This window comes from Rhinolophus sinicus, linkage group LG03, assembly GCF_036562045.2.
Source record: "Rhinolophus sinicus isolate RSC01 linkage group LG03, ASM3656204v1, whole genome shotgun sequence".
Taxonomy (NCBI): Eukaryota; Metazoa; Chordata; class Mammalia; order Chiroptera; family Rhinolophidae; genus Rhinolophus; species Rhinolophus sinicus.
Genome location: NC_133753.1, coordinates 115,418,023 through 115,443,054, shown reverse-complemented (window position 1 = coordinate 115,443,054; position 25,032 = coordinate 115,418,023). Strand labels below are relative to the sequence as shown.

Below are 25,032 nucleotides of genomic sequence, written 5' to 3'. Positions count from 1 at the left end.
CAAATGAAATGAAACATTGGTACACGTGCATGTACTTCTGATCCATTTTTACCAAGAAAAAATCATTTTGAACATGCTTTAATTTATTTTACAAAACATTGTTGGGGGCTAGCCTAGTAAAGCAACGCATGGAAATCTGTTAAGAGAATATGACCAATAGAAACTCTTGAAGGTGACAGAATAGTGGTGATGGACTTACAGAAAATGTTTACTAGAATGTTTCGCCTTGTCTACTGGTTCCAAGATAAACATTTTTTGAGGAAACAATTGTGAGAAATGCTTCTGTTTGAAAACATTTGCTTATGGAGCAAACACTTGATTTTGAAATCTATACTTAAACTATTAGGTTGCTGCCAAATAAAATACTTGTCCACCCAAACATATGTTTCAACTGAATAATGCTTGCCAATGTAGACAGTGAAAAAGAAAATGCCCCAAACATGGTCAAGCTTACCAATATTTTAAAAAGCCAAATTGTTAATTACTGAATTTTCAAAATGTTGATTTTCCAATCAATGTTCCAGTGTCACTTGTCAATTACTATATTATAAAAATGGACTAAGAATGTATTGTATGATCGTGAGAAGATTTTTTTAAAGTTCTTTTTTAGAATCTGGCAATTCTGTCAGTGAAAAAATTACTTTTTTTCCTTTGAGTCTACAGAACCTTATCATTTTTCTGTAATTTCTTTTGAAGGGAGATTAACCATAGTTAGTCTGTAATTAAAAACCATATAGGAAATGTAGCTGCCTATTCTAAAACATTTTCCTATACAGTTTTTACTTCAGAAGGATCTGGATCACTAGTCTTTTAAACTTCTCTCAGTTTTATTCCATATTCCATACGAAATGTATGTGTATATTTCATAGTTACTTACAGTTTAAAAAGAGCAGGTCAGAGCATTATAGCTTGTGCCATCCAGAGGCAGGAAATGGCATTGTCAAGCTTATCAAATCGTGGTCCAGTGTGATTTCTGTTGTGCTGATGGCTTCATTCTGGAGCCCTCAACGGTTTTTTAGTTATCTTAATAGTGAGTTGATTTTCAGACCTGAACTTAAGCATATTCGCTCAGGACATTCTCATAAAAACGTCTTTCTAAATCTATGGAATATGACTGAATGGACCCCATGGAGATGGAGTTCTGGCTGTAGGGCAGCCATCCATCCAATTGTTATTCTCATGAATGGACGAAGAAAAGTCACCTGGGCCTCCCAGTTTATTTGTGTAGGGTCATGTTTTGGGTTTTTGCTCAGGCCCTTCCTGGTCCTAGAGTGCCTTTCTTCAGTTCCTCTCTACCCACCTTAATGCAGAAAATCTCTATGGCCCATTTCCTTTGTGAAGCTTTGCATGTTTGTCTCCTAGCCTAACACCCAATAGCTTCCTCTTCTGAACTCTTTTGCCATTTACTGGCTCCAGATCCTGATGGAGCTAGTAAGTGGCAAAAGAGTTCAGAAGAGGGAATTCTTCTGGTGGAGAGCGAAGGCTGAATCTCTGAAAGATTTCCCCACCATAAGATGACTGAAGGCGGGGCACTGCAATTCACTCAATTGATGTCTCACCCAGCAATGTGCAGGTGTCTTTATTTTGGTCAAAGGCAAGTTTTCCGGTTCAGAAAAGGAAACTGAGGGTAGTTCTTTTTTTTTTTTTTAACTGAGAGGCTCTTACACAGAGAACATACATTCACCATAAAGAATACAATAAAAACAAGGCTTAGTGTCATCCTCTGACTGCCTAATTCAGAGGAGGGTAAGGGCAGGCACCAATGCAGCCAGGAGAGTGTAGGCTGGAGGGGCAGACAGGCTGCCTAGGGTCCCACAGGTGTATTGAAGAACCCCTGTGGGAGCATATGGGTCCTGTTACCTCAGGCTGGCCTGGGGGGAAAGACCTCAGGGCCCCCTCAATCATGGGGCTGCTGGAAGCCATCCTGGATCCTAGAGGTAGTGGCCAGGCACTCAGGGGAACCCACCATGCAGTAGGAACCACCAACCCTCAGAATGTGAATCAACCATAGCATCTGTTCCTAATTTCAAACAGATGTGCTGCAATATGCTTGTCTCATCCTGATTACAACCTAAGGCCTACAGGCATCACCTAATTTAGGCAACAATCTGGTAACTAAAGGAAGACTGTTAGAACTAGGTAGCATTTGCTGGAAGAGCTTCAAAGGAGATCATCCCAAAGATCCCTACCAATACTCTCTTGCACACAGTAGGTACACATTTGATATTATGTATAGCTGTTAATTTGCAGGTAACTTCAATTGGCCTTATCTATTCTTACAGATTCTTAGAGAACTGGAAGAGTAAATTCCTGGGGGAAGGGTGGATGTAAAGGAGATATGAAGGGAATACATGAGTTTCTGAAGGGATAGTTCTTCGTCTAATTATTTCTCTTTACTTGTCAAGACATAAAGAAAAAAGAACAGCTGTTTTTCACTCAATGGCTATTCATGAAATCTTTATGGGACTGAACAGCCCCGATATGTTTTAAACTCACAAGGCCTTTGCATATAATAATAGCTGATTTCCCTAGAAACGGAAAGGATATATTTAGAGGCTTTCCTGGGAGAATGAACTGGCCCCAGGGATTGGTAATGGACTGCAGAGCCTTTCACCTCGAGGTCAGCAGGTCAAATCCAAATCAGGCCTGGGGTGGCTGAGAGGCATTGTGTGAGTGACAGCTGTTGGGTGACCAGAATGAAAGGAGCTGGAGGGTTCAGCTGCATTTCAAGTGAAGTGAACAGGTGTTGTCTGCGGTTATCCTGGCGGAGGATGAAAGACAGTGGTCAGAAATGGGCTGAGCTTGGTCTCTCAGCCCCAGAGGCTGTCTCTGACCTGGCAAAGTGAGGAGCTTGGCTTCCTGGTACTATTGTGACTGGAGGAAAGCTAAGGCGATGACATGGATAAAGTGCCAAGGCCTCCGAGGAATGGTGAGGCTCATGCTGTACCATCTGAGGAAAGAGCTGACTTATGCATGCTATGCTTTCCAGTGCCTTCCACCTCATGCTTCGTACGTCTCACACCCTTTCTTTCCCATGGTAGCTGGCACTGTTTTCTGTCACTAAGTAAGGGCAAAGGAGTGAAGATGCAAAGAGATCAATGGGAAGACGGCAGTGATTAAAATATGTGACGTGGATTTTCTTGTTTTCAGTTACTCAATACATTTCACACACCATACACCTTAGACTCATGGCTTCTGGGAGGTGGGGCATAGTATGGGTGGTAGAGAATTTGGTAGCTGCTTCATAAAAAGCTTAATATAGGAAGCCACATTAGTCCCATCATTTAACTGTGGAAGACACAGGCCCAGACAGTTGGGAGTAGGTTCACTGTGTAAAGCTATGAGTTGCCAGCAACAGAGGCAACCTCAACTGATGTAAACAGTGAACAGATGTATTTGAAAGGATATCAAGTAGCTCACAGCATCTCGTGGGAACCAAGTGGGAAGAGGTAGGAGCAAAGGGAGCCAAGTGTGGCCAGGGGCTGACCTGATGAGGCAGAATCCTTACCCAGGGCCTTGCGGGATCTTTAAGAAGCCCCTTGTACTGTGTTCGCCCCTGGGCCATAGGTTAGGACAGGGAATGCCCCCTCTAGGCACAAAACTGGCATCCTCTTGCTATGTCCCTATTCAAATTTCAGCTCATAAGTGAAGACTTCTCTGACCACTACATTTAAAATAGTAACACCCTCCACTACTATTCTCTTTTCCCCTTATCCTCTCTTTATTGCTCTCTATAGCACTTATTACTATCTGACAATTACTTGTTTATTGTTTACTTTTTGTTCCCCCACCACCATGTAAACTTCATCAGGATGTGGACTTTTTGGTTTTATTTTGTTTTAATGCCACCGTAGTCCCTTTCTGAGGGGATAGAGCATCCACCAGAAACTGCCTGTGCCCCTAGGAGTGGAGCTTCCTTTAGATTTCAGGTCTGGCAAGTTACAAAGGACCTCCTTTGGCAACTTCATGGGGGGTGGAGGGTAGCCTTTTCCCAGAGATTTCCTCTTTTGCCTGTGTTCCAAGGTCCTCAGTTAGATGGCTCTTCTTGTGGAAAAGCGTGGAGTAAAGGAGCTTTCTGAATAAGTGTGAATGAAGAGACGTAGAAGTAGGGAAACTGACTACTGAAGGCCAGGGTCCTTGTACAGTTTAGATGCCACATTTTTCAACCAAGTTTTTGAGGGCAGGCGAGAGGGGCCTGTCCACTAATCTGGGTGAGCAAAGATTCTTCCGAGCGGTGGTCAGCCTCAACATTTTCCTTTTATTCCTTCTCCCCTCCTTTCACCTGCAGCCTAACCACCCCCACTCCACCCCGATCCATTTCTCAGGAAAATAAATCTCTGGGAGGATGCCGGGAGAGTGGATCTCAGAGAACCCTTCTGAATAAATGTCTATATTAATGAATTATTAACTCAGCCACCCATGACCTTAAACCTAGAAGCAGGAGCTCTGAGGGCAGAGAGGAGAGTTGTTGAATCCTTTATTGGAGTCCTGTCAAAGGCAACCGACCATTTGTTCCCCTCCTCCATCAGGAAAAAAAAATTAATATGAAAGGCAAACGTGAAAATTGTATGTCAAACGAAATCAGATAGAGGGTATCCCGGACAGAATCCTCTTCTTGCTCTCCTGCCCCTTCCTGTCACTCCCTCTCTGCTCTGGTCCCCAGCTCCCTTCTTCCCTCCCAGATAAGGGTACAATGGGCTTCCTAAGGAAAATTTTCGGGGAAAAAAATTGCTCGAGAAAATGATGAATTTGGGTAGTTAATTTATCGACCCCAGCTCCTCTTCCCACTTGTTTTATTTTCGAGGTCATTAATCAATGAAGAAAAACACCACCGTGTCCCCCCGATTGCATTTAATACACTCACGCTCCTTATTTATTCCTCTGGAACAAATTCCCAGCAAATATTCACCCATCGATTTGGGAGCGATGGATTTTTATAAAGGTTTGATCGCTTTCTAAGTGGTCGAAGTGATTTGTTTCCGCGGTCTTCCTCTAAGTAATGAAGAAGATGGGAGCGGATTTGATGGGTGCATGTTGGTGGGCTCCCTTTCTAAAAACCCCTGTGACTTGCCAGGGTAGCGTTGACCAAGCGGGTCCGGGATCAGCTGGGTGAGAAGCGGCCTCCGCAGCGTCTGTGGCGTCCGGGGAGCTCCTGCTGTCCTGATTACGGAGCTCGCTGCGCTTCTCCCGAGGGGGCTTGGAGGACCCGGCTGACCCCTACCTCAGCCAAGCCTCGCCTGCCTCCTGGAGGTTATGGTCGCAACAGGGGCCCCGCCCCGCGTCCTTGGTCCACTAGGGCGGCTCTGGGGGTGCTCGAACAACCATTGCACTCCCCTTGAGACTTTATTCCTGAGCTCCTGGACTCTGGGGCCTCTGAACGCCCCACTGAACTTTCGCCCACCTCCTACTTGCGAGTTCCCTAAGGCCTCTGGGCATAGAGTCCCATCACCACGACTCCCCGGGAGACCCTGGGGAGTCCTGGAGTCTGGGACACCATACACACACACACACACACACACACACACACACACACGCATAAGGGAGAAAACGGGGTTCAGTTACTGTCTCTTTTTCTCTCCCAGGTCCCAGGAGCAGTAGGAACCACATCTCCCCCCACACCCTTCTGGCGGCAGCCTGGACGGTGAGGGTAGAGGTTTGGCCAGGGTGAGCAGGAAAATGCACTTGGTGCCTCACTGATTGGGGTTTAAATCTGACTCATTAACGGCTTGACTTTAGGCAACTTCTCTCTAACTTTTCTGAGCCTCAGTGTCCCCATCTGTTACATGGGGTTAATGATAATGCCTTCTCCGCGCGGCTGCTCGGTGGACTAAATGTACTTAAAGCGCCTACCCGCGCCTGGCATGTAGAAAGCGCTCACTAACTGGTCAGCTAATCTTACTACGATGAGCTCCTCAGCCCTATTCCCTGCCCCTCCACCCCCCTGCCCCCGGGCTTCCCAGAGTGTGGGCGGCATGAGGCCTGAGGAGCAGTTGTTGTAACTAGCCTCTCGAGATTTTCAAGTGTGTTTGGGGGACGGCCAGTCCTGAGGAACAACTGCTTATTAAGTAGCCAGCTTTGGCAAAAACAAGAAGGCAGCGGAACCGTTTTCACAGTGTACGGGATTCCGTCCCCGGTGCTCCGTTTCTCCCTGAGAACACCGAAGTCTCTTCGTTTCTCAGCAGTGAACCTGGAGAGTGTGAGAAAGAGTTTGGCCCTTCTCTCGTGGTCTAACAGCCACTCTTGGGCAGTTCTGCGTGCAGATTAATTGAAACGGGCCTAGAACTTCACCCTCTCCTTCCAATGGAATTGTTCAAAGCCCGAGGAGCCTGCCTGGTTAGCCTCGAGGTCCACAGCTTCGTGGGTTTTCCCTCGTGGTGTCTGCCTTAAACTTGGTACTATCAATCTATCCAGGGATGACTGATGACCTTGTCACAACGACGCCAGTCAAAACATTTTCGGTCCAACGCTGTTCCAAGCAGCATTGAGGCATCCTGCGCGAGCCCCGGAGGAAGTCTTAAACTGCGCGTTTCCCAGGCTCAGAAGAAATGAGTGGGGGGAAGACAAAAAGAAACACACAGAAATCAGGAAAGAATGGCTAGTAATTGTTCAGAGTGGCGGGTGCTAAATAAGTTGGTTTGTTTGGGCAAAGACGAATGTCACTTCTTTTCTTTGATGTGTGGACAGAACTCCGAGGAGAAAGCGCCTGAGCCGGTCAATTTTCACACTCCCTGTCCTCGCCCTCCCCAACGGAGTACAATCACTACCTGCAAGAGCTGGGGGCGGGTTCCTAATTCGCCGAGACCATGCATGAAAGGGCGGGCATGGCCCAAGCCGCTGCAGTGGGCAAGGTGGCGGGTGGGGCTGCGCTCTCACCCTGCTCCTCCGACGACAGGTTTTGGGGTGAAAGACTTATACATGATCCCTCCGGGGCAGCCCCGGGCAGCCAAAGGCAAACAAGCCTCGCCCGTGTCTGGGAACAGTTGTATTACACTACCAGACGTAGCTCTGAATACTTGCCTCGGATGCCAACAAGGAGAAGGAGCGAGCCCCCCAGGAAGACAACTCGAGAATGAGAGGGCTGAGCGCTGCGTGGTGTGGGTGAGACTCCATTGCAGCCGCCTCCCCGCCCCGCGGCCAGGCTGAGTCTTGCCAGGACCAGCCGCCCTTTAGAGACCCTCGGTCTCACGTCTACCATCTGGACAAAGCCTGCTTCCTCCGCAGTGGATTGAAGGTTTCATTCCAGCGCGCAACTCGTCACCCCCCCGCACTCCCTCCAGTTACCCGTTCCCCCAACCCCAGGATTCATCTTAGAAGTTGCGTGGCGGGCTAGTTGCCTCTGGTACCCAGCAGTACTCCTAGAAAAACCGAGCGGGGCAAAAGCGCAAACGCGGTCCCGAGACTTGGTCCACTCTCTCGGCCGCGCGCGCCTGCCCGGATGCGGACACCCGAGTGCGTGCGAAGATGCATTCCGCATTTCCACTGCTTTCAGGATCCTGCTTTCAGGATCAGTACAGTGAGCCGGCACCTAGAAAAGACATATCATGGGACAGAAAGAGACAACAGGCGAGCGGGAGACGTCACGCCAAAAAAAAAAGTGGGAGGTGGGACAGCGAAGGAGGTATTTGTGCGGGAGAGGCGCACGGGCAGTTTGTGCATCCAGCCGAGTTAGAACTTCCTTCTTCCCTCTCCCCTCCCCTTGGTTCTTCGGGCCTGCCTCCCGCCTCCCCCTCCCCCTCCCCCATCTCTCTCTCTCTCGCTCTCTCTCTCTCTCTCTCTCTCTCTCTCTCTCTCTCTCTCACACACACACACACACACACACACACACACACTTGTATTTTGTGTTGTCGTAAAACCCACGTGTCCAGCCGGGAGGCTGCCAGAGCGTGGAGCCGAGAAGCCTGGACGCGGCCCGAGCGCAGCAACCCACGGCAGCTCCGTCCGGAGCCCCGGTCCGCCCGCGCTCCCGCGCGCTTCGCGGCACTGCTCTCGCGCCCTCCGCGGGCCTCCGTAGCCCTTGTTCCCGGCAGGGTTCCGGGAGGCCGGATCTCTAGGGCTCTCCTCCCGCGCTACCCTAGGGAATGTAGCGCACCTGGGGCGCACACGCTCCCGCAAACTCGAGACACACGTACACGCACACCCGCCGGAGGCTCCAAGTTTTCAGGTAAGGCGAGGCTGGTCCGCCTGGGGCTGTGGGTCTTGGGCCCCCGGGACAGGAGGCTGGAGATCCCAGGCTAGGGGCGGGGGGCGGGGGGCGAGACTGACCCGCCTCCTATCGCGGGAGGCCAACGCGGCTCGGGCGCAGCGCCACTCCGGCTCGGGTCGGCTCCGGGCACCGGCTGAAGGCGGGAGCTGTGTCTTGCAGCCGAGTTCTGCGGGGAAGCGCCCTCGCTTCGACAGTGCAGGGTGGGAGCTGGCAGCCTCGGGCTGAGAGGCCAGACAGCGTGCACACAGCTCTCTCCGCGCCGCGCCGCGGCTGCAGAGTAAACTTTGCGCCCCAGCGGAGTTGTGGGCAGGGAGCCGCCGCACCGGGCGAAGCCCAGGACTCCGGCTCCAGCCGCAGGGTCTCGGCGGCCGTCCGGTCCGCGCCACTCTCACCAGGCCCTGGGTCCGGCTCACGCGCACCCTCCTCTCTGCCCTCTGCCCCCCAGCTTGAGGCGTCGGACATGCTGAAGCCCGGAGATCCCGGCGGCTCGGCTTTTCTCAAAGTGGACCCAGCTTATCTGCAGCACTGGCAGCAACTCTTCCCGCACGGCGGCGGCGGCCCGCTGAAGGGCGGCGGCGCCGCGGGTCCCCTGGGCGCGCCGCAGCCTCTCCAACCGCCGCCGCCGCCGCCGCCGCCGCCCCCCGAGCGCGCCGAGCCGCCGCCGGACAGCCTGCGCCCGCGGCCCGCCTCGCTCTCCTCCGCCTCCTCCACTTCGGCGGCCTCCTCCACCTCGGCCTCCTCCGCCTCCTCCTGCGCCGCTGCTGCCGCCGCCGCCGCCGCGCTGGCCGGTCTCTCGGCCCTGCCAGTGGCGCAACTGCCGGTGTTCGCGCCTCTGGCCACTGCCGCCGTCGCCGCAGAAACGCTGCCCCCCAAGGACCTGTGCCTCGGCGCCGCCTCGGGCCCGGGGCCCTCCAAGTGCGGCGGCGGCGGGGATGGCCGGGGCGCGCCGCGTTTCCGCTGCAGCGCCGAGGAGCTGGACTATTACCTGTACGGCCAGCAGCGCATGGAGATCATCCCGCTGAACCAGCACACCAGCGACCCCAACAACCGTACGTAGCCGCTGCCCGCGCGCTCTCTCCCGTGGCGCCGGCGCCGTCCCGGGCGGGCGCCCGTCGGGGAGGCGGGTCAGACGAGGGAGACCCCAGGTGGTGGGCTGGTCCAGGCTGCGGGTCCGCACATCCTAGAGCACTGTGGCAAAAGTTTTCTGGCGTTAGAGGAGGGAGGAGAACGGATGGGGTGGCCGGGTGGCACCTTGGGGTTACCGCTTCCCCTCCCTTATCCTCTGCTTCCCACCCCCAAGCCTTTCGGACAAGATTTGCTCCTGGGCTGGGACTTTCAGATCTCCTCTCTCCCGCGGGACAGTGGCCCGGGCGGGTCAACTACCTGCAGGGCGCGATGGGGCGACCGTAGAACGGGCTGGTTTGGCCAAAGGGGAGACATGAGAGGGGCTCAGAGTTTCTGGGGAGCCTGGATTCCAGGGCTTGTTTCTCCTTATCTCTGCCTTACTTCTGGAATTAACTGCGCCGGCTCATTTTTGGGCCTCGGAGTTGTCTGGTGGAACGGCCCGGAGCTGCTGGCTGGCCTGGCCTCGCGGGAGTAGGAGTTTTGGATGATACTGGGTCAGTTTCTCCCTGCAGGCAGGCATTATTCTTAGGTCTACTATTTATTTAAAAAAGAAAAATGTCATCTAATTAGTAAGAAAAAAATCTGTCTTCAGGGTAGGGTCGTTCCCTGCGGTTCCCACGTTCTTTGTGCACCCTGGACCCTGCAAACGTTTGCAATCCGTAGCCACGCTTGATGGCTTACTTATATTTAAAAATTGGATAACAGTAATTTAGTATAAGAAACTTACCCGCCTTGTCCCGCACGCCAGTGGCAAATACCTAAGTAAACGTCAGGTCTCATCCAGCTTCGGTTCCTATATTCAGAATTTCAAACGCTCTTCACAAGTACAGTACCATCTTGAGGTTTTGAAGCAGGAGGCTAAATGAAGACCAAGAATGTCTGTTGCTTTATATCATCATCTTTTTTGGTAATTTCAGAACTTAAGCTATGTTTACACCTAGCGTGTTGGGGTAAGTACTAAATATAGTTCCAGAGACCTCTGGAAAGAAAATTACACCAGGTTAAGAGTCAGGTTGAAAAGCAATACATGATTTGAAAAGTCAAGCACTCACCGTTTTCTTCCTCTTATTCCTTCGTCTAGCTTCTATGTGAGAAAGATTGATCATAAACGCTTATTATTATTCTAGTTTGAATAAGTCCCTTCTGTCAGAATGTCTGCCATTCCGTGAACTACTTAATTCGTTTAAAAGCAAAATACCTCCCAGTTATAGTTATTTGAAGGACTCCCAAAGTTGTTACTTTGATGAAAAAACACTGGGCGTGAGCCTCGTGATTAGGTGTATTAATCTTTTCATAATGATAGGAGAAAATTGTTCTAATGAAGCTCATTATTACTAATAAAAAGAGCAGTGATATTTTCTTTTTTCCTTTCTATAATTTGAGAGTAATGTACTATCTTAAAATGAAGGTTTCCACTTGAATTTGTTCTGCAGTTAAGAAGACAGTTGTATTTCACAGTTTCAGCAAAAATTTTAAAATTATATTGTCTTAATGGATTTCAAAAATACTTATCGCCTAATGAATTTCTTGAATGTGTTGCTTTCAAAGCAGTTCTTTAAAAATGTGAAATAAAGAGATAAATACTTTGGAAAAGGCGTTTGTTACTGCTAAGTATAAGTGTAGTCACTGTGGGCTGAGAATGCTTCATCAAGCTTGCAGTTTCTCTTCTGAATGAAATCAGTGCTGGAAAATAAACCAGCACTGCACCCCCAAAGCCTTGGCTGTGTTGAGCTCCCTATACTGTTTACAATGCAGTCTTGAGGTTCAATATATTTTCACCAGAGAAAAACGTAGACTAATCAGAGAAAGAATTGGGATAGATTCCTAATTAATATATGGCTATTTGAACCAATTTATTGTCTAGGTAACTTTTTTTCTCTAGCTAGAGGAAATGAAGTATGATTTATTTAAATTATTCCTATTGTGTATATCTTCTGGTATCTCCTTTTTGAGTCGATGAATGGACTGCTTCAAATGTGCAAAATTCAGGAGAAAAGACAGTAAAGGAAAGGAAGTCACAGTGTCCTATTAGAGTTTCACTTCACATTGCTCCCTAATGTAAGGGCAATGGAGAAGGAAAATAGAAAGCAGGGGTGGGGTAGGAGAACAGGTCTCCCGTTTTTTCAGGAAATTCTCTGGGCAAGCATATATGCACGCATTTTACACCATAGGATGTGTTTTACAAAGATGAAGTAAGAAGTGATTGAGGTTAATGTAACTAGGCACTCAAAACAAATCAGAAATGCATATTATGGGAAACTGTTTCCTTAGGCAGGGAAAGTTGTTATGTTTGTTACTTGAAAGAAAGTGAAAAACAGAGCTTCTCCCCACCTTTTGGGGGAGGGGGTGTGAGAGGCAGGCAGAAGGGAAGCACCTATTCATTTATTACATATATATTCCCCTAGTTTCCCTTTCGGTGTTTTGCCATCTCCTTCTAAAAAAACTGGATGAAGTGACCACTCAGCATTGTTTCATTTTGTTACTTTGTATTGAGTCATTTTCTTTTTCTTACAAGGCAAAGAAAGGTGCCTCCTTACTTCTCTGTTCCCTATTGAAGAGTAACTTTTGTCTGGGATCACCAAGCCAGTAACACTGAATCAGTAACAGTAGTTTTACCTTGAAACTTTATTGGCATCTATGGCAAGTGCTATAGAGAAAGGTCTTGTAGCTCTCTTTACCACAAAAAGAATTAAAAACAGCAGAAACTATACACGCTACCCTGAGTGAGCTGTTCCAATGTATTTCTGTTATCTAACTTCATGTATTCAATTTATTCTATGATTGAAGTACACTTTCCACTGAAGCTTTAAATGCTTAGCTGCCTCTTCTTTCACCTCTTTAAAGTTGGGTGGGGAGGTGTGTAATATAATTGGGGGATAGGGCCCTTTCTTTCTCTTCTTGTATTACTGCCCTCATTTGCTGCTGGGTTGCCTGAAGCCATTGATTCCGTCAGGCTCTGTGGCAGTGGCCTCTTCTCTGGTTCTGGTGCATTGTTTGAGACCCTGTCAGTACTCTTGGAAGGCAGGGAGAAATGGCCATGGGGGGGGGGGGTGCACCTGACTTTTGTGTTTGTACAGAGAAGGCAGAGCCAATTAGCTTTTAATACCTTTTTTGTGAAGCTGTTCCTCCCCTGGTATCTGGCAGGGAGGCAGGAGCTAAGCCCGCACCAAGTCTCTGCCGAGAGTCAGGTCACTCAGCCACTTTCCCCGCTGGAGGTCTCTGTCTCCTCCGGGTTTCGGGAAGCCCCGCTACATGTACCCAGGTATATGAGTATGGGCTGACATTTTCTAGTTGGTAGTGCCACCCTTTCCAAGGGTTTGAGGAGCGTGGCCAGGGGAGAGAAGGAAATCTGGCCCCAATGCTGGTGTGACCAGTTGAGTGGTCAGGGAGAGAGATAAAAGAGAGCAAGTATTTTCTGACTTTCTAATCTCTTCCCACTCAGTTGGAAAACGCAGATTCTGTTTGGGAAGCTCGTGAGCCCAGTGACCCACCAATGGGCTTTGCCGCATACTCTCTTCACTCCTCCAGACCACTGTCTGCTGTCAATGGCAATGGAGCAACGTAGACTTCAGACGGGGTCCCTAGTGGGAGGGAGGCTAGGCGTCAGTGTGTGGGCTTTGGTGTTGTTCTATTTTTCTTTTTCTCTTTTCTCTCTTTTCGTGTGCAAGCCCAGCCCCATCCCATAACACACATGATTTAGTTACTTTACATCATTCTTTATCTAGCGCCCTGAAACTGAACATAGAGCCATATATTAGATTGAGGGTTAGAAGAGGTGGCGACTGTTTATTTAAGGTGATAAAATGGTCCATCAGCAGTAATCTCCATCGATATGTGCCACTAGGAGATGAAGGATGAGGGGACAAGCCACAATTAATTGCCCTATAGTTTCGTAGGAGCGAGTGGAGCCAGCCCAGACCCGTTTCGATCTCCTCGGCAGTCCCCTATTCATCATCTCCGCATTGTATATGGCGGGCCTCGCAGGGGCAGGGCCGGCGAGGTTTATCTCAGCGCAATATTCTCTCACCAGCACACACGGGCACTCCCATTTAATTTATTAATACAGTTATTGGGAGACAAATAAAATACACATGTCCTCCCCCCTCTTTTTTTCCCTCCCCCTTTTGTCTCTCCCTCTTGGTCCCAGGGCCCAGCACAGCAGGCAGCCCGGCTGAGCAGGGAAAACCCCGCGCCTCCGCGATTTGCCAGGAGCTTTAAACTCGCCTAAAGAGAGTCCTCGAGAAGGTTCCGCTCGAGCTGAGCCTCCCGCGGGGGCCCGACCACAAAGGAAGCTTCTGGGCTTCCTTTCCCGGTGGCCAGGCTAAACCTCTTCGCCTCCGGATCTGCTTCTAGACCCTCTCCGAGGAGCCTAGAAGACCGCTGCCAGGTGGAAGACGCCGGCCTGGTGGGTGGCAGGGCGCAGCTGGGGCTCCGGAGTAAGGTGGCGCGGGCCACGTCTGGCATTGTAAGAAAGCCCTTCGCTGGCAGGAAGGGGGTGAAGCAGACTAGGTGCAGGGGGACCCCAGCCGGCAGCCGGACCGCCCACCCTGTGCTTCGCCCATCGCCACCCCATCTGGCCGGTTGCGCTGGTACGGCTGGGGGAGAGTGCCGGGAGGACGGGCGGGAGCAGCTGGGGAGGAGGGTGGTGTGTGAACCCGGGTGCTGGAGCCTCCCAGCTACAGAGCTCCGCCTGCCCTCTGCCCCTTCGGCCAGCCGCCTTCGACCCTGCCGCCGGTGCCTCGGTGGCCGGCACCCAGAGTGCACGTGGCGCTGCCAGTAGGCGGCACTCCTGGGGCTGCATCACCGGGCAGAGATCAATGGACGCTGGCTCCGCTGGGCTCGGCCTGCGGGACTGAGGGCCGTGACCTCAGCAGCGCTTGTGGAGGATTTATAGTCCAGCCGTTACCGCTGCCCAAGCAGGGAGGCAGGCTTTTCAGCTGCTCTTTGGTTCCCTTGCCAGAGGATGGGTGAGGGCAGGCGAAGGCCGCAAAGAGGCATTGAGAACCCAAGGCCTGGCGTGTGGGTGCGGAGTGCTTCCCTGGGTCGCAGCTCCGCCTGTGCCCACACACACCTGTCGGCCTTTCTAGACACCTTAAAGCCCTGAAACGTTTTATAGTTCGCCTTTCCTAGAAGGACAAATGAAAATACCAGAAAAAAACATGGCCTGTTTTGTTACCATATCTATTTTAGATCCATTTTCAATTACAAAAGTAATACAGGCACCTGTACAAACATTCAAACCATACAGAAGGATGTGAAATGAAGAGTGAAAGTCTGCTCTTCCCTCCGCTTGGCGGGGTCTGCCGAAGCCAGTAGGTGAAAAAGTCTAACTTGATGGTGCCTCCTTCCCTTATTCAGGGACCCATAAACAGGAACATTAACAGATCTATTCAAGATAGAAAAGGGACCATGATCTGGTATATTCCCTGACATTTCAAAGTGTCTTGCTTGGAGACTATGGCATTTCTCACAGATATAGAAACACCTTTATGAATAATAATTATGAACTTGTACAAAAGCTTACCCTGACTTTAAGAGAAAGTAGGAACATTTATTTGCCTCCTCTTTATGAATACAAATAGACGTGTATTATGTATTGCTTGGCATGGAATGCTGTGTGTAATGTATGTATTATATATCATATATGTGTACTTTGGGAATCTAGCCCACTCTCCTTCAAACCTTTTCATGTAGGTGTTTATGGCTTGCTGTCTAGAAAACACTCTGTGAGAATGTTTGTCTGCTTGTGCCACATTTGTCAACCCCAAGTAATCAGTTACTGGTTTTAAACATCCTCACACTCCTTTGGGACTCCGGTACATAAGTCGGAAGCCAAATTTTTTTCTGTGATGGAGGTTTTGTGTAATAAAAAATAATAACATTAGGATATAACATGTATTTTGATGTAATTGGTCAACTTTTCTAACAGAATATTTTGATATAACATGAAGTGGTTTGTAAATTAAGACGACTCATGTTGGGTGGACTAATTAAAGAGGATTGGCCTTGCCTCGTCTGCTGTGGACCTAACATGCATGTAGTCTTCACGATTTTGGGAGAGCATCAGCTTTTTCACTCTGCAAAATGCTACTCATTAAGTTTTTTCCAACACCCTCGTAGAGACAAGTGAAACTTAAGTTGAAGAGAGCTTTAGAGAACATCTTAGAGAAAGGACTATCCATAGTGCTACGGTGCCGAGCATGCCGAGCAAATATCGGGAGTGTGCTTGCTGTCTGGGGGGCAGGAGGAGTGGTTGAATTTGGTACTTTCGCTCCTCATTTTATTATTGATGTAGTTGATGTGATGTTCTATGTTGTGGAAATGTTGGAACTTGACAGAATCTCTGGTATGAACTGTTAGGGGAGAGAATACTAAACGCTTTTGCTTCTCACCCTTTGTTTCATTGAGCCAACCAGAAAGGGAAAGTTAGTTAAACTGAAACCTGGGGTGATTTGTTTTTATTTTTATGCACATACAGCCTTTGCTTATTGTCATCTGTTTTAAGCTATTTTTGCTAAGGTGCTGAAAGGTCAACTCTGAAGTTGGGCACTAAAATTCAGGTATGGACATTATCTACTGTATTTCCTTGAAAATGAGACTGGGTCTTATATTAATTTTTGCCCCAAAAGACGCATTAATGCTTATGTTCAGGGGATGTCATGCTGAAAAATCATGCTGGGGCTTATTTTCCAGTTAGGTCTTATTTTCAGGGAAACATGGTATTTACTTATGAATTCATCCTCTTTAACTCCAAATAAGGGTGGGAGGGAAGGAGAGAGAGAGATCATTGTAATTCAATCCTGCTACAGCATTTTTGTGCTCCCCAAATAGTGACTTCAGTGAAATATTTTAATTCTATTAATTGAGTTATAAATTTGAATGTAAAATTCTCCCAGCTCTCATTAGTTTTCCTAAATCTTTAGGTTTGGAGGCTTTGGAGTCAGGCAACTGACTGAATCTTTCTCCACCACTTTCTAGTTTCTAGTCCTTGGTCAAGTTACATTGCTCACGAAACCTCAATTGCTTCATCTGCAAAATGGGAATCATGACATTTAGATAATAGGGTGATTGTTTGGGTCAAGATAGGTGCCTGGCACATAGTTGGTCCTTGGTAATTGAGTTATTATCGTCTTTCCATTCCCCATTTGTCTTGAAGATTTTATTTTCACAGTCAGAAGTTTGAGAGGGTGTATGAAGTGCATGTGTTCGGGAAGGGTTGACATGTGGATAAGGGTGGACATACCTTCCATCTAGGCCCTAGGCTCAAAAGCAGAGCCTGATACAGTTTTTACATTAGTTTGTGATTCTGGAAGAGGGGGCCTTTGTGTGATCCAGGTCCAGAGGCATAGACACTTCACTACCTGCAGAAACAGGTTGTTGCTTTTCACTTGAAAAGTCTGGGGACACGTACAAGAAGCTGTAGTCAGAAGGTCCCCTCATTCCCTGAGCTCACTGGCAGGCGTGAGGAGTAGCTGGCAGGGGAGACAGAGCAGGTTGGAGCCCTCTTCTGAGACAGGAGGCTCACATAGTCAACCCTCAGCCACTGTGAAGCAAATAGCAAAAGGAGGGGTTGAGGTTAGGTGTTCCTTCATTGAAGGTTCTTCAATGACTTACTTTGTCATAACTTCCTTGGGCGTTTCCTCTGTTTCAGCATGAAGAGGGTACATCCATGGTGACCCACCAGGACTGGTTGGGAGCAAGGCCCCGTACAGGTGCCTGGAGACCCGAGGGCGACCCCCCACCCCCAAGTCCAAGCCCTGGCGCATCTGCTGATGCCCAGCTCTCACCATCTCCTCCTGTTGGGACTCTCTCGGTATCAGGCCCAGTGCCACAGGGCTCCGTTGTGCTGGGGCGCCGCTGCTCCCCAGGGAGGCTGGGCCAGGGAGGCCGGCTTGCGCCAGCAGGCGCCGAGGCCATCTCCCTGAGGCAGGTCTGCCGGCACAGACACGGCGGCTCCGCCAGGCCCATTAATAACCCGGAGGGCGCTGAGATCCGACAGCGCAGTCGCCGCAGGCCCTGCTTCCCGCGGCCGCCTGGTCTCTTACCCTTTGAGTCGAGAGACGCTGGGCGTCCACAGCCCGGCCTGGACGTGGGGGTGCCCTCGAACGCTAGCTGCTCTGGAGAATAGCCGAGAGAGAGGGCTTTAGAACTGTTTATAACACAAGATAATCGCATTTACCCTGGGGACCAACCGTTTGGGCAGGAGTTGGGGCCCTCTCCATTGAACCATTATCCAGATCATTAAAGACCCATTACCCCATCGTTGAATTTGCTATTCGTTCCTTTTTGGCTTCTGGGAAGAGATGGCACGCAAGCATAGACACCCCTAGCCCGCCAGAGTAGCTCCCCTTTCCCCACCCATCCCCACCTGGCTGGAATGCCCAGAGTGGGCACTGCAGGGCATCAGAGGGGGAGCCCCCCACACACACGTGCTCCCTTGGTGGCTGGTATCTGGGGCTCCGGGCTCCACCCTTTGGCGTGGACTGTCTCTGGGTGCTGGGGGTGGGGGCGTGGGTCCACAGGAGTGGGAATGGCGCTCTCAGACAGGTCGCCCACCTGACCTGGTGATTTTTAAAATCTCTACTATAATTGTAAAAAAAGAGGAAAACCAAATATACTCAGGCAACCAATGTAGAATTTCTCCGATATTGGGCAAGAAATGGGCTTTCTTTGTTGCGCTTTCTTCATGGTACAACGATAAATACCCTTTGAAACTCCCAACAGAGAGTGAACCCGCGGGAATCCGGGAGAGGGACAGGGGACTAGAGACCGAGGGACGAGGGAGACAGACAGAGACTGGGAGCCGTCGGTTCCTCAGCGACAAGGACGAGGTCATAGGCACCTAGCTCGGAAGGCTTTTGGGGCAGCCAGGGTCCCGACCTAGTACTAGCCAGATTTGGGTACGGTGAATTCCGAGGGAGGGGTTCAGGTTCACCTCTCCCCCTACTCCTAGTGGCCTCGGGCCCCTCAGGGCGTAACCTCCCTTGCAGATGGCTTATCTGGGCAGGGTTGCTATTGTCTTGGGGGTTTACCCGAGGTTGAGCCGCCAGAACCGGGTTAACCCTCTGCCTTCCCTCCCTCCCGCGTGTCTCCGGCAGGTTGTGACATGTGCGCAGACAACCGCAACGGAGAGTGCCCCATGCACGGGCCGCTGCACTCGCTGCGTAGGCTCGTGGGCACCAGCAGCGCCACCGCCGCCGCGCCCCCGCCGGAGCTGCCCGAGTGGCTGCGGGACCTGCCGCGGGAGGTGTGCCTGTGTACCAGCACCGTGCCAGGCCTGGCCTACGGCATTTGCGCGGCGCAGAGGATCCAGCAGGGCACCTGGATTGGGCCTTTTCAGGGCGTACTCCTGCCCCCGGAGAAGGTGCAGGCCGGCGCCGTGAGGAACACGCAGCATCTCTGGGAGGTAAGTCACCCGCCGCCCAGCACCTTGCCACCCAGCCAGAGCTTTGGCCGGCAAAGAGCCTGGCCCATGGAAGGTGGCAACCTCGGGGACAGCCTCCCTTGTTTCCTAGAGAGTAATAGTGGAGATAGATTTCTCTGGTGTCTGCAACACCTGCAGTAAGCAGGTACAGAGCCTGGCCTGACAACAGCAACCCAACTGGGAAGGCAGGGCCTACAAGTTTCTGTGGGTGTAAAGAATCACTTTAATGAGTCTGTATTCCAGCTGGAATGGATTTGATCTGTGATTTCCCAGGATCTTGAGAAAAAGAGAAACCAGCTGAAGAGATGAAGCAGAAGTGGCTGGGCACTGGGGGTGTGAGCTAGGTGAACTTTGTGTCCTAGTCTAAACTCTTCCAATCTGTTTGTTTGTTTTTGTATACTGGGCAAGAAGGAACATAAGCATAAATCGCAAATAGAGTCAGGCTCGTTTTGTCAGATAAAAGCAATTTTGCAAACACTGAATCTGAGAGACTGCAACATGTTTCATAACTTTCAGAGTGCCCGAAGTAAGCAAATTATAGTAGTATGAACCAGAAATCACAGATTCTGGTTCTTCTCTGACAAGGTACAATGATGCAGTCTTTAAGAGAAAATCAAAGCATAGAAACACTCTGAGCACTTTGAAATAACCCAATTGATGACGATATTTCAATGGCATAATCTTACCTGACACTATTATTTAAAAATAAACAACCTACTTGAAAAACATTAACTTGAGATTTCTCCCAAAGCTTCATGGTTGATTATTGAGGTCCACTACTGAAGAGATAGACCCTTGGCCATAGATAATGCCCCCATCAATTAGCCTCCTCCAACCCATGGAGTTATTTATGAAATATAAGATTCTAGAATTGTCCTTTAGGGCAATATGTAAATCTGACTGAGGCAATATAATAGAGTGGCAATAGCCAGAAAAGAAAGTTTCTGAAATGCCAGCAGTCAAGTTGTCATGGCCTTCGGGCTTCGATAATGGGTCATTTCTATAGCTTGCGCCTTACACTTGGCTCAGTGGCCTGTCAAGGTGATCATTTTCACCATGAGCTGCCTCATATTCACTACCTAAAACTCATGGGACTCAGTAATCCACTCGTATCTTTGCTGAGCACTCAATCTGGCCAGCCCTATGTTAGGCCTTGGAGACACATTGTTGTGTTTTGAAAAACAGACTCTGTCTCCAGAACCCTTACATGACTATTGGCAATGGGGTGCTGTGGCCTGTGTCTGCAAAGCCTCCTTTGATTGGGGGAGTGGGGGGGGGGTAGGTTAAGTGTATAAGATCACAGCCTAGGTGCATATGGGCTACATGCCCTGTACCCAGGCTCCCAAGTTCCATTTCACTCCTAAACTATTGTTGGAAAACAATTTTACATCTTTAGTCTTTCGAGATAGGATTCTTGAGTGAGGCATGTTTATTTTACCAGATAGTGCTTTTATTTTTTTAAAAAAACAGGAATTTTTATAGGAAAACAGGGCAGGAGAAAATGCCTTGGTAAATAGAGGCAGGTTCGCAGTTAGAACTTTTGGATAGAAAAAAATGACAAGTGGGAAATAAAACGTGTGGTTTTGAAATATTTCCTAGTTGGTTTTTGTTTCTGACTAATTAGCTGTAAGCTTCCATGTGGTTTAAAGTTTATAAAACACTTTCAGGCACTTTTCATGTTCTAGTGGTATTATTAGGAACTCTAATACCTTACATTTAAAGGTCTGCCAATACTTTTCTGAGGAAATCATAAAGCAATTGTTCATTGGTACAGATTTGCTCAATCTGAAACTGTTGAAACTGAACACTATTGCCCTCCGATGCTTCTGGGTTGGAGTGCCAGGGGAGAAAGCCCCACACGTGAAAAAAAATCCTATTGTTTATTTTTTGTTTGTTTTTCTAAATGGCCTTGGATGATTGGGATGCTGTCAAGAGACCACTACACATATAGAATATGATTCTCTATATATTAATACTGAAAACTATGGAACATTTCTTTTACACCTTTACACATACTTGATGAAGTTAAAATTCTCTTGTAGTTAAGAGACTGGGGAGTTTATTTAGTTTTTTGTTGTTGTTGTTGATACTTCAGTACACATAAAGTGAGTTTTACTTGTTTGGGTATGTTGAGTGTGTTGCAGGTAATGGTATATGCTTGAATAATCTACAGGTCCCTTCTCCTAGTTCAGGACAGTCTATTTGTTTTTATCATCTGTAAGAACAGTTGGAATAATGTATGATTAGATTGAAGGGATATTAAAATGCACTCATGCAAAATGTATCAGTCTCCTGGGAGATTACATAAAATTTGACTGACTGGGGCCAGGTAACTTAGTGCCGATGTCTATTTATAAGATAAAACACTTACTTTAATAGGTTTCAGATTTTTGTTAGTAAAATTATTTTTAAGATATGAAGTATGAGTTTATTTGTAAGCATTATGATTTATTATTTTATGAAACATGACTATTTGAATTAAGTTATATTTATAACAAGATTCTAAATGTTGGATTGTTCTTTAAATTTTAGTCTTTCCTTTTAAACCTAAATTCTATTGTGAAAAATTTTTAATCATTTTATTGTTTGTCTTAGAAAGAATCAGTAATTGGAATACATTGTAGGTCTATAGGAAACTTTTGGCAATAATTATTTAATGACTCATGTAAAAATTATCCACTTTTAAAACATACTCTTTTAGATATCTTCCAGAATATCAGATTGACATAAAGCAGATCTTTAAAAAATTAAAAGCAGTTGAATCGTGACTATTTCATTTTAAAAGTCAACTGTAATCGTTTCTCTTCCTCACATTTTTTTCAAGTCACTTGCTGATGAAGAAATGTCTTTATATTTAGAGTTCAATATTCAGGTCCTGATGGATCTTACCAGGGTTACTTATCTTTATTTCAGTACAATAAATGGATTGCTAATCTTTTTCCCGTCACTGTTTCCAAGTAGATGATGGATTTTTGTTTCGGTTTACAGTTCATTGTTTTTAGTATGGTTGTACTTTATTATACACATGAAGGCTTATTACAGGAAAAAATCAGATTCACCTTAGTTACTCCTTCTGTTTAAAAATTAAAAACTATTTTCTTTGTAGAAAAATGACTTTTTAATATTTAACATACATCAATCAGCTCTGGAGAGCTTGTTTGATTGGTTTATAAGTGTGCTATCATCTTTTAGTTAACATTTTCTTTGTGTATAATCCTGGTTCTTAAAAATATAGCAATTTAAAGAAAGTTAAATATCATTATATTATCTTCAATATGTTTTGACTCTTTTGGGTGTTTTTGAGAAGTTCCAAGAGCTTTTCTGTTTCATTATTTTTTTTTTTTAGCAATAAGCTAAGGTAACTTTTTTTGTACTTTGAGGAGATTAACAAGCTAACACCTAAATTATTCACCTTTTTTGGCCAATTTCTTTAAGAATCAGAATTTTAATGTGTTTAACAAAAATAATAAATTCAGATAGTTTAAAACAAAAACATTACAGGGTGGATTAAATAATCACTTGCCTTGCTTACATACATTTATTCTAACAAGACTTGGATGTATGATATAGTTCTAGCTCTTTGGACATAATGGGAAAAATCTTTCTGAATGTTTTGCAAAGAAAACCTAGTCTTTCTCAGCAATTAGGTCTTGTTGATGAGAGTGAGATAATTTTATCCTAATGTGTTTTCTAATAAAGAAGTGAAAAGGCACATTTATTCCGACATTTATGAAAACATTATCTCAATTATTAATGTGTTCTTTTCCCTTGAGATAAATTAATCTAGTTGCACATGGTTTCCCCTTTCTGCTTAACATCAGAATTTAATATGACTGGACCTGAGGAATGTACACAGTGTATACTTAAAATTCTACTGGAATAAAATACAGAAGTTTAAAATAAAGTTACAGTTTAAGATAGGCTACAATTACTCAGGTCTTTCAACTCAAAGTCTGATTTGACAAGAAATTTTAGCAACAGTGACAAAATAAATTGCACTTATTGTCATCCGAGAAAAATTATTCTGCTAATTGAAATAATGTAGTGACTTGTTAGGATTACAGTCAAGGTACTACAAAGGGATTTAATTTTACAGAACCTTTCTTCTCTTTGCCCGAGCAAATTTGAGTGTCTCATTTTCACCTGCACTATGTGGAAACTTTCATTATTTTTCTTCAGAAAATCAAGGGGGATAATATGGTCCTTTTTGTGGTTTGATTTTGTGCCATAATATTTTAGATTTAATAAGAGTTTTGCTTTTAAGCAAATGGTCTATTTTTCATCATTACCATTTAGCTTAGGTCAAAAGACAGTAATGAAAACCAATATTAAAAATGTATTACACGTGGCTAAATGTTTATATTTCAAAACCATCACAGGTAATTGGTACTAGAAGGAAATAAATTGATTTTATATTTTAAATATATTATGTATGTTTCTATAAATGACCCAATTCCATTTATAATACTGTACCCATTTGTATCTATTTAGATGTTGAAAAAAATCATTTAAAGTTATTTTAAACTAAATTAAAGAAAATTTTAGATTAAATTAAAATCATTAAAAAAATTGTTACAGTGATAATACCATAACAATATGCTCCATAATTTGCTTTACAGAATTTGGCTCATTTTGGCTTGATTTATCAAAACACCAGGGGATAGAATTATGTAGCTGTCACAGTTATATTGAAGTAAAAATTGTGTTTCTTAGTAATTTATCATTTAATATACTGGACTGATTGTCAGCTTCGTTTTGAGTATGCCGATTTTATGAAATACAAATAATTTCTCCTTTAAAATAAGCCATAGTAATGTTACTATTACGTTTTAAATTATGCAGGGTAACAGCTGGTGTAGCTCTTTGGCTTTGCCTCATTTGATTTGAAGATGTCTTTTATAGTGGTGCCCATTTGATAGAGTGTGAGCATTTTGTAGTTTTACATAAACTGTAAAACCATCTGCTGCCTCTTGGAATGGTTTCCAGCATTGTGTTGAAAATCAAAACTTAGTATTTAAAGTTGGCTTTGAAAAGGTCCATTTAAAGTCTTGGTCCTTTTGGCTTATATAGTCCCCTGCACAGTGCCACCCTGGTGTTCTAAGTCCAAAAATGACTCTGCTTTAAAAAAATTGGTAATAGCCATTTGGAAATTCTCATGTTAGCGAGCTTTAATCCAAATATGCATGTGACACTACAGTGCTTTAGTTGCAAATAGTTTGTAAAGAGTGATGTGTTCTGTATCTGCAGGACTATTTTTCTCATTAGTCAGTTCAATTTATCTTGTTTACAGATTTCTTCTTTTATTGATAGCATTTATCCATATAAAGAAAATAATTCAAAGTATTCCATAACTGCATATTTTCTTACATCATATTTATTTTTTTTATTTTTTCATACTGACTTAAAAGTGAGTTAGAGAAATTCAAATCAGAATCTCAGAGAGGTTCCTGGACAGATGAAATCCCCCCATCCCAATTACTGCATGGCAGCAAGTGATCTGATGAAAATGTGATTGTGGTAACACTGGGCCTGAGAACCTACAGCGCAGCCTTTTTATTTCGCTGTGTCAATTAAGGCAGTTTTAATTATTTCAGTAAATTTATTGTATCACGCAGAAATCACTTATAGTTGTGGTATAATATTAGGGGTTTTAAAAATTGGTATATGAAAACTGTCTGTTATTTAGCTGAGGAATCATGTCCCACAATATCAGAAATCCTCTCTTTTCAGAGGATGGATGTGATACATTCGTAGTGTGGGAAAAACATTTTGCCATTTTAAAGAATGTCGTGCATAGAACCACTTTCAGTCTGCCTTGCTCTCTTTCTTTCTTTTTTAGAATCATATATACTCCACGATTTCATGAGTTCAGACATTCCTTGTGTATTTACACAAGAAATACAGACTCCGCTATAACTACTTAGCATAAAAGCCAGAGCAGAATATACTTTTCCTTGTAAGCATTTGCCACCTCACTCAGATAAGTTACAGAATTCCATTATCCAAATTGTTACACATGTGTGACAGAGGTTGACCTTTCGTCATGTCAATCCTTTTTGTGTAGGCCCCAGGCTCCAGCCTAATGGCTCAAACCCTGATTTACTCACTGTAATAAGGGCAGGAGGTCGAGCAATTGTCAGGCTGCCTGTTCGTACTCTTCTTGGAGCCTGGTTGAAGGCTGTTAACACAAAGCTTTTCAAAGTGAATTTACAACCAGCACCACTGACAGAGGCCAATCAGTGCACCATAAATGTCAGGTTAGTGAGATTGAGCAGTAAGT

General features: G+C 46.3%; 1 protein-coding gene across 2 annotated transcripts in view; it reads left to right on the top strand.

Moving 5' to 3' along the window:
* Positions 1-7,777: 7,777 nt before the first annotated feature.
* PRDM6 (PR/SET domain 6) overlaps positions 7,778-25,032 on the top strand; it is a 96,276-nt gene continuing 79,021 nt past the window's right edge. The window contains exons 1-3 of one of the 2 annotated variants that reach the window (XM_074328556.1): positions 7,778-8,161; positions 8,649-9,252; positions 18,427-18,734. In XM_074328556.1, the coding sequence (XP_074184657.1) occupies positions 8,664-9,252; positions 18,427-18,734 (897 nt within the window). In that variant the 5' untranslated portion in view covers positions 7,778-8,161; positions 8,649-8,663. Of the gene's footprint in view, positions 8,162-8,299; positions 9,253-18,426; positions 18,735-25,032 lie in introns of those variants that run through there. The other variant, XM_019728038.2, reaches the window with a different exon arrangement.